The sequence below is a fragment of the Montipora capricornis genome, chromosome 1, assembly GCF_036669925.1.
Source record: "Montipora capricornis isolate CH-2021 chromosome 1, ASM3666992v2, whole genome shotgun sequence".
Lineage (NCBI taxonomy): Eukaryota > Metazoa > Cnidaria > Anthozoa > Scleractinia > Acroporidae > Montipora > Montipora capricornis.
In genome coordinates, this window is record NC_090883.1 from 49,540,185 (window position 1) to 49,550,184 (window position 10,000).

Below are 10,000 nucleotides of genomic sequence, written 5' to 3' on the forward strand. Positions count from 1 at the left end.
GTGAAGAAAAATGCAAACTGATTTTTTTTCCATAGTAGCTAGCACTCAAAATTAACTATATCCAAATACCTTATGTGGGAAGTTATTTTGGTTTGGTGATTGACATTGGACTGGAAGTTATTTTTTCTAAACACTTCTACAATGTAATGGACAGTTAGATTTGGTGAATACAATATATATCAAGCTTACCCCCCCCCCCTCCTTTTCAAGGAATGCTCATCTTGTGCATATCTATTGTGCAGGTCTTCGAATCTCTGTACTCATAACAGTTTGCATTGATGTTCTTTGGGACTGGACTTCGCTGTATCACATTCAATCCAGGACCAGCTACATGGTATTAAACCTTATCATCCCAGCATAGTGTTAAAAGTGGGAACTGTTCAATGTTACATGGTGTACCATTGAGACCTGTAGGATCCCTCCTAGGCTGCTGGGCCCCATACTGACCCGTGTGGGCAGGGAATGACCACCAATGTGGCCTGGGTTCGATCCCCATACTCGGCGTCATGTGGGGGTTAAGTTTGTTGGTTCTCTATACTCTGCACCAAGAGGTTTTTCTTCGGGTAGTCCAGTTTCCCCCTCTCCTCAAAAACTAACACTTGACTTGATTTGTGTATATGGTTGATGTCAGTTTAGGGCGCCCCCAATTAGTGCTCCAGCGCCAGAACAACAAGACACTTAAATAAAGTTCCTTTCCTTTGAAGTTTCCTTTATCCCCAAAAACAGGGAGCCATGTGCATTTAACTGTCTTGAGTAAAAGTTTATAGTCTCAATTTTGATGTATTTAGAATTGTTCTCGTGACCTGGGCAACCAGTATTAGGACATATAACCCATGTACAAAATAATCGCAGGCCAAAACCATACAAATTTAATTCTACAGCTGTATACCTTTATTCAGACAAAATTTAACTCTCACTCCCCATCCTATGTCATTCCGATCACACCCTTCTTTTATCAGCAGGATCTGTTACTTAATGGGATCTATGCATGATATAGCGTAAGCATAGTAACTTAGCCATCCCAGTTGAATGCGAATGACCTTTCAATTGTTGTTATTACATGTATTACTGTTGTTGTTGTTGCTATCACTAGCATTATTGATATGGTTGTCATTAATTTTTATTCAATGGCTAGGTTGATACACATAGGTCAATTTCTTATTGACCTGGCTGCCCCTGTTGCCATGGGTGGACCTCCTCTTGTGTCGTCGACCTGGTTTCCGCCTCATCAGCGAGCAACAGCAACTGCAATCGCTTCACTGATGAGTTATGTTGGGATATCAGTCTCATTTGGTGTTGGCCCTATTATATTAAATCCGTCTGAAGTTGCTGATCCACCAAATTCAACTGAAGAGAGCCTTGTTGATATCCGTAATATATCAAACAGTTGAGTTATGTTATGCTATAGTCTGTTGATATCAATGAAATTAATGTTATTGAAACTTTGTATGCAAGAGCATACATATTACATGTCTGGTGCTTTCTTGTTCTACAACTTTGATTATTTGGTCAGTTACAACAAATAAAATCAGCGACATTAACTTAAAGGTTTTAGACAGACATTCTTTCTGATTCCATGTAATTATCAAGATTGCCAAAACTTGTGGTATTCAAATGGTTACCTCTAGGCCGTTGCATGATTATTTAAAGGGAGGCTGTTATAATTTATGATATCATGGAGTTGCTTTTTAAAAGATGTGCACAAAAGCTTTGCATCCTAGGTATTTTCTTCTCCAAACCTCTAAACAACACTCCCAGACTTTTTTTTGTAGAAAAATGCTAAATTAAATACATGTACTAGCATTGGCTCGGTAAACAATGATGATTTTTGCCCTACCTGCATGTCAGATTTATGAGAATTTAAAAAAACATAAATTCTACAAAGTTTTGAACAATATAATTATAATTGCCATCGTTGCTTGTTTTCTCATCATTTTGAGGTGATTTTCATCTTCTTTTACTTCATAGGAATGTCTTGGCATGATGCGTTATCCAAAGCAAGACATCATATCATGTTGTACATGTATATTGGTAAGTATTTACTACGGGTAATCATCCTCATGCTTATCACCATTTTCATGGTTGTTGTTGTTGTTGTTGTCATTCTCTTTATCGTCGTAATCATCATCATCATAATCATGATGATGGTGAGTGGTGGATGTTCTCCTTAATTAATACTGGCAAGGGTATTTGAAGCCTTATTCTGCTCCTCTCCACTCTTGCTTTGTCCCAGTGACCCCTGGGAGTGACACTTAATAGATTTTACTCTGTCTAACCCCAGACTATTTTACTTGTCAGTGGAAGGGGGCGGGGGAGCAGTTCGGGAGTCAGTGGCTTAACAACCTCTACATCCTCTTAAATGTCCCCTTTAACTCATTGACTTCTGGGAGTGAGACTAACTCCAGATGCAGTTTTGGTGTTCTTTACACTATAGAATTGGCTGATAATTCATTTCTTATTGCGACAGTCATTTTCTGTGAGTTCTCTTCTCTCCTGTAGCATTAGTATAATCCCTAAATTTATGAAAGCAGCACATTCTGAAGGTGTTTTCAAGAATTGTTTCTTTTGAAGTGTTGTAATGGTTTACTTACCCCTACAGAGTTTGCATTGGTTGCTTTTTTGTTCCTTTGTGTCCTGGTTTACTTCCCGGCAAAGCCTCCCAAGCCACCAAGCTATTCTGCTGCCAAGAAAAAAATTGACTACATAGAAGGGGGAAAGAGACTCATGAGGTAATGGCGAGTGTGGTATTGTTAAAAGCCGACCATTTCCGTTGTTACAACAGTTGCCTATAATAAAATTCAAACACTGTACAAGTCTTCCAGAAAATGTTTTAGAGGCAGAGCATCTGAAGAGGTCAAGCTGGGGTCAGTGAGTCTCTATACATTTTCCCAACTTTATCCTCTGATTTGTCAGGTGGTTTAATTCCCACCTACTAATTTGATTTATTCATCAAAAATTGATTTCTTACTGGAAGCCGTTACTATCCAGGGCTCTTCGTTGCTAGGATGTTCTACTTTAACCTCCCCAGCTCAAGGGAACAAGGGTGGAGGTTGATTGGCCTGAAGTTGAGTTATTTGATTTACTAAACATTCTTAGACTATGTTTTACGCTGTGATTCCTAAGGCTTGCTTGAGCTTAAAGAATTACTTGACCACTGTATTTTACTTTACACTTTACATCACTAAATCCAGCAGTTTAAAAGTAAGAATAATTAATGTTTGAATCATACAATCAAATTAACGAGAGCTATGAAAAAAAGTTAATTTATGAACTAGATTGTGATTTATCTAGGGAAACATGCTATATTATCCATCCATCTATCCATTCATATTTGAGCCTGGTTAATTAAAGTTGGATCTTGTTTTCTTTTTTTTTTTGGCAGAAACTGTCAGTTTTGGAATTTAAATGTTCTATATGGAGCCACAACAGGTATCATGGCTTAACCCTTTCCCTCCTAAGAGTGACACTTATAGATTTTACTCTGTCTAACGCCAGACGATTTTACTCGTCAATGGGGAGCCCTTCAGGGGTGAAAGGGTTAACTGAATTTAACACCATACCAGTTTAGACTTTTGATGAATGAATAAGAAATGGATTTTGTAAGTCAAAGAACCATGAACTCGGGCTCACACACCGCTGGAGGTTATCTGGGTTTCAGTGGCACAAACCAACTGACGTGCTTGTCTCTCCACTCTAGACAGCTCGCCAAAAGTATCCAAATTGGGGTACCCATTCACACACTAGGGTGAGGAAAGTCAGTAAGGAGAAATGTGTTTTATTTGCAGGTATCATTTGCCAAAGAAAGAAAACAATAAATTATTCCAGAACTATAGGCATCAATACAGTGTCCTGTTGTGAAAAAATCCAGGACAACAACCTTTCTGGCTCCATGAATTTTGAAATAGGGGCACATGAATGCAATTTTTTCATCAAGGGGATGTATTATTTAGTCGTTTGCTTCATGTTTTAATCAGACAATTTGGAGTCTTATAGTTCAGCATCATTTAGACTGCAAGCAGTTCCTTCATAAATCAGTCAAGCGGCCCACTTTTCTGAGGCAGTCATGTTTTGTCATGGAAACAAATAAAATGACCGAGGGAGGCTTGGGAAGAGCATCATTTGACCTAAAGTCTTGTGTTCTGATTCCTAAAATAGTTTTATTTGTACCAATGAAACTACCCCCAAAAGCTCTGAAATTTTGCTACATTGTATCTCAGTCAAAGACAACCGTTGCAAGTATCCTTAAGAATTCTTAGCTTTTCTTTAATTTTTGCTTCATCAACAGGTGTTTTCAGTGGATGGGGTGGAGTTCTAGCAGTCAATTTGCTCTCCTTTAACCTAAAACAAGTACTGATCTATTATTTGCTGTTTCATCCACACATTTATTCAGGGTGGTTTGGCATCATTACCTAGAAACTGGTTTCATCCCCCTTTTCCCTTAATTACCCGCTGACCGGTTGGCTCAGTTGGTTGAGCATGATTTTTTGGACTACCGTGGGGGAGGCCGTGAGTTTGATTCCTGCCGGACCAACACTCAGGGTCTTCAACTGAATAACTGAGGAGAAAGTGCTGCCTTTGTAATTACATTCGCAAATGGTTAGACTTTCAAGTCTTCTCAGATAAGGACTGTAAACTGAAGGCCCCTTCTCACAGCTCCTGTTTAAAAAAAAAATGTTCTTTGAGACGTTAGATATCCCACACACTGATTGAAAAGAGTAGTGCATGGAGTTCCTGGCGTTGTGGCGTTTATTACCCGGGGGCGGGGGGGGGGGGAATACTCCCTTATAAGGGCTTATAAGGGTATGTTTTTCGGGATTTTTGTCTTGAACAGGGTATCGCATTTATCATTTTTTGTCTTAATCAGGGTATCGATTTATCAAATTTTGTCTCACACTGGGTTAAATGTCTTAAACAGGGTATCAAAAATCGGAATTCTGTCATAAACAGAATAGGAAAATCAGCGATATTTGTCTTAAACAGGGTCAGGGTATGAGGGGCCGCGCCGCACCTCCCCATCCACGGATATATCGAGTCCCCCCCCCCGGGGGGGGGGGGGGGTTTATTAGCCTTTGGCTATTACGACTGCCAGCCTCATGAAATAAAGACTTCACTCACTCAATCACTCACAATTAAGCTGCCCTTAAAGGATATGGAGCAATGATGGGATTTATTTTCAGGATGTCAGATGGTCCATGTATGCAGCACCAAATAAAATGAGATTTAATTACTTCAAAATGTTATTGAGGTTCCAGTGAGTTAACTTAGTTATTTTGGATGTAGGATACCGCTGGATGGATCGGTTTCTATGCAAACATTGCAGGTTGTATCTTTGGATTTATTATAGCCAGGTAAATTGCATCTGCTTCCTTCCTCCTTTCTCTGGCCAGTCCTCTCTATACTATAAAATACAATACATACTTAATTTACTACTCGATTGGAAACACAATTAACGAAACCACGGAGCAGAACAACAACAACTGTTAAGAATCCCAACTGGCTGGAGGCCAGGGGCCCGTTTCTGGAAAGTCCCGAAAAGCCATTTGTGAAACTGTCAACCGCTTGTTCTGGAAAGCCGATCTTTTAAATCCTCTCCGTTCTTGAGATAAAAAGGGAATTGTGACCGCACCCGAAAACAGCCCGTAAAGTTTCGGGACTTTCGAGAAACGGGCCCAGACCTGGGTGTCAAGGCAAGCGCCCTAACCACAATGTCGCCACTGCCTCCTACCCACCTATCCTCTCTATTGGTGGCTGGTCTTTTTCCCTCTCTGTTGGTTCCATCCTCATCTCTTTAGCCGTCACACCCTTTTCCTTATTTGCCCTCCTCTTTTATGCATGCCCCCAATCCTCATGGCCCTTCTTCCCTCTCACCAGTTTTGTTATTTCTGTCTGTTCCTTTGGTGACAGGCTGAATGACTATGCCAAGTGGAGAAAATTAAAAATTCATAATTAAACGAGGGAGTTGGACATAATCTGTATCTATTTAAGAAAATAATGGAATTAGAATATTAAGAAGTACACAAAAGTTGCACGCACAACGAAACGCCGTGATTCCCGATTACTTTCATTTTTTGTTTCTTGGATACTGATACGAAACTTTATTTCATGCATTAGGTTTGCAGATGTCTTTACAGGGCGCATGAAGTTGTTCCTCATTTTTCTATTCTTGGGTTCCACTGGTTCTTTCCTTTGGTTCTCTCTTCTTTGTCAGGAAATCATTCCTTTCTCCAAAAGTAAGTGTAACACCCGACAACCCGATGAAAAACGCCCGACGAAAAACGCCCGACAACCCGATGAAAAACGTGCGCCCGACGAAAAACGCCCGACAACTCGATGAAAAGGGAGATTTTTGAAAAGGTATCTTTTTCAACACCCCGGTATTAGTGTGGACAGCTGGGAGACTTTGACGTCGGTGCATGGAAAGCTGTGTCTAAAAGAAGATGACCAAAAGCGTGGGAGAATAATTACTTGTTGTTTTCAACTTTTAAAGCCTTTTCAGTTGGAGAAAACAACACGAAAACGGCATTGTGGTTGCCTAATATTCAGCTTCGTTTTTGCCGAAATGACGGAGAATTTTCAAAACGAATTAGTGGGGTTGGAGCTTCAATTTAGTCATGTGCAACTTTTTTCTTTTTTGCTAACAGTGACCTACACCATATTAAGGCCTTTATTTAATAAGGTTGACAATCAGAAATAGATGCTACTCTGGCTTAAAACAAACTGAAAGTAGCTTTAAAGGTCTTTGAGTTGTAACTTTTTAAGCTACATTATGATTCAAATTTCTTCAAACCAGACGGTAGCATCTATGTCTGCCTTTGTTTGACTTCAAACAGTCCAACTGATACCAAGTTGTTCCATTGCGTAAGTTGGCCAGGAAAAATCATGTTGAAACCAAAGGTGAAATACCCATGGCTAGGTTTATACGTTTTGATGCTTAGAGATATGAGGCCCGTTTCAAACGTTGAACTTTTCATATGCCGAACCTAATATCTATTTGAGTCGACCCAAATGATTAAGTTCGAGGGGTGTTTGAGACGTCGAACTTTTCCTGCGCCGAACCAAATTCTTGGCGTAAGCAAATACCATTTTCAATGGTTAAAATAAGGAAATGAACTGGTGAAAGAAGTTTGAAACGACTCATTAATTTCCATTCCATCCCATTTCTCTTCAGTACAAAAAGCTAAAATAGTTACTTTGATAATTTACTCGCTAAGGTGAAACAGGTTCATGTGCTGCGTTTTTTTATATTAAAGGGAATTGCGATCACATTCAGATGCGAATACACACCATGAATTGTAGTTCATATAAATAGCGTTAAAGCAAGTTGGAAGTCAACCGTTGTGAGCTGTCTAGTTTCAGAATGTCCCCGCCAGTTTCTCGAGAACGCTTTCGACGGTCGTTACGCTCTCAAATTCAGGTTCTCATCACACAGCACACGTGGTGAAGTGTCACTACTCTCTACTAGCCAATCATCAGCGCAGTTATATCGAAAAATTTATTAAAGTACTTTATGCATTAGGTTCGGCACATGAGACGGTTCGACGTCTGAATCGGTGCCCAACTTTTGCCGTTCTATTCAACTGGTGCAATCGAATAGAACGGCAGGTCGACCCAAATACAAATCTGTCGAACCTAATACATTCATACGTCAAACTTTTCATGTGCCGAATCTAATGATTAGGTTCGGCACATGAAAAGTTCGACGTTTGAAACGGGCCTTTGTATTGAAGAGTAACAAATTAAAAGAATCGGCATTCATAGAATGTTGTAAACGCACGAACCACCTTTTCTATGCGCCTAGTGATTTATATATTTATTCATCTTACATTCACAGTTTGGCTGTATATCTCAGCTGTGCTAGGGGGATGTTTTATCAACGGCTCTATCCCACTCTTCTATGAACTCACCATCGAAACAACGTATCCAATTGCAGAGGGAATTCCCATGGCAGTGGTAACAACATCCAATCACCTCGCTTGTTTGTTGTTCTTGGCAGCGCTGATGATCCCCGGGATAGGTAAGGGCTGCTTTTTACTTGCGACGCATGCGTGAGCACAAACAACATACAAAAACTGTTATGGTAAGACAATAAAACGTTAAGTGTGAAATCTAACACCAGTAACAAAGTATATATCATTGACTTACAGAAGAAAAAGTAAAGGTCCAAGTACGGAACCTTGGGGGGCCCCATACGTAACAACAGACTTGTTAGACCACCTTTGATCAATAACTGTATTTTGAGTTCTATCTTGTAAATAAGATCTAAACCAAACATTGATTATCCCCGAAAACCGTAAAAGTCCAGTTTACGAAGAAGGATACTGTGATCAACTGTATCAAAGCTTTTTTCAAATCAGTGAAAACACCACAAGAAAAGGCAAGTATCGCGTGTTCCGTTGAATAGCCTTGTCTAAAGCCATACTGTGACGTAGATAGGATGTTTTTTTCTTCGATGAAGGATTTCATTCTCTTATATTCTTCCGAATATTCAGTGCGAACTGATTGGTTGAATGTTTCAGTGCTAAGTACCATATTTGGAAACCCCTCGCTCTTGTTGTTCCAAATATGGTATTTAGCAAATTGAATATTCAGAAGCTTGTTTCCCAGCACACAAGGGGCCGTTACACGTTTCAACCCTTATGGGTTTCTGCTTGTACGTTATGTTTTCCCATTTCAGACCACGTGGTGTTACCCTAGGGAACACTTTCTTTCAAATGTCGGTCTTATGCACGTGCGTGTGTACGCATAACTTCTAAAAAACAAAAGGAAATTCCCTTCAGAACATCACGTGGTCTGAAATGGGGAAACAAAACGTACAAGCTGAAAAGGTCTATTCAGATCTCTTGGGTTTAAGATTCTTTTTGTATTGAATTTGCATAATAATTGTAGAGTTCACATTGAAATAATATGGAAATACTTGGAACAAAACGCTTTGAGTTAGCCGAATAGGCTATTGTAGGTTCGAATTGTGCAGCAACAAAGAACAGAGTCGAGGTTCAGGGAAATAATTCGCATTTTCCTTTGTTTTGAACAAAACAAAATGCTAATTATTCCCCTGAACCTCGACTCTGTTCTTTTTCGAAACTGGGCTATTCACTACTTGCACAAATCCCATAATACACCCCAAAAATCTGCATAGGCATTGTTTTTGACTTCTCTTGGGACATTTTCATGTCCCAGGAGAAATTGCAAACAATGGTTATGCAAAAGTCTTGGGGGGTAATAGAGGTGTATTATGGGATTGTGCAAGTAGTGAATAGAGTGTTTTCACGTGACGTCACGGCGGCCAATTGGTGTTCCGAAACAATGGAACGGCGGCCACGTTGATGTACGCAACTAATCCTCCGGGAATTGAGCTCTATTATCATGCAAACGTATCTTTTGTTTAGGTGGAAAAACCAGGTTACTGATCACGTGATTGAAAACATTCTGTTGGTCTATTGATCCTAATCTGCTTCTGTAATTAGCGGATGATCCTCATTTTTCTCTTATTTCGGCCCTATACTCGCTATAACTCGAGACCTTTAACCTTTTCTAAAACGTTTGGCAATTGAATAGAAGTAAAGGCCGAAAATATCATCTATTGCGAGTAGTGCCTAGTGTCCGCTGATGAAAACTTTGACACTAATGATCCTTCATATAAATTTGCAAAGGCTCAGTAGTCTTAAGACGACAACACGAATTGTGTTTAGCACACAAATGAACGGACGCGAAACTGAACCAAAGAAAAATGTGATTCCTTCGCTTTTCTATCCTTCATCGCAGGTACCATTTGGATGAATTGGTGTATGGTTGGAATTTGTGCTGGTTGCATTCCTCTGTTACTGCTTTTTAAAGAGAAGTATACTCGATTAGAGGTGGATGCAGTCAACCAGCAGGCCAAGGGGTCCAGGAAGCAAATTCAAGCTGAAAATGAAGAAACACCTTTGATATCGTCTTCAGAGCGAGGTCACAATGGCATCAGCGGTCCTTCAAAAATTAGAACTGACTTGAACAGTACCGA

General features: G+C 39.9%; 1 protein-coding gene across 1 annotated transcript in view; it reads left to right on the forward strand.

Annotated features, from left to right (window-relative positions):
- The first annotated feature begins 239 nt into the window (after positions 1-239).
- The window catches only part of LOC138047077 (solute carrier family 49 member 4-like), a 10,483-nt gene continuing 722 nt past the window's right edge, over positions 240-10,000 (forward strand). Inside the window, exons 1-10 of the mRNA XM_068893773.1 lie at positions 240-334; positions 1,136-1,386; positions 1,969-2,031; positions 2,600-2,729; positions 3,383-3,429; positions 4,286-4,347; positions 5,281-5,348; positions 6,112-6,230; positions 7,832-8,014; positions 9,763-10,000. The exon at positions 9,763-10,000 is cut by the window's right edge and continues 722 nt beyond it. Of these exons, the coding sequence (XP_068749874.1) occupies positions 279-334; positions 1,136-1,386; positions 1,969-2,031; positions 2,600-2,729; positions 3,383-3,429; positions 4,286-4,347; positions 5,281-5,348; positions 6,112-6,230; positions 7,832-8,014; positions 9,763-10,000 (1,217 nt within the window). The 5' untranslated portion in view covers positions 240-278. The remainder of the gene's footprint in view (positions 335-1,135; positions 1,387-1,968; positions 2,032-2,599; positions 2,730-3,382; positions 3,430-4,285; positions 4,348-5,280; positions 5,349-6,111; positions 6,231-7,831; positions 8,015-9,762) is intronic.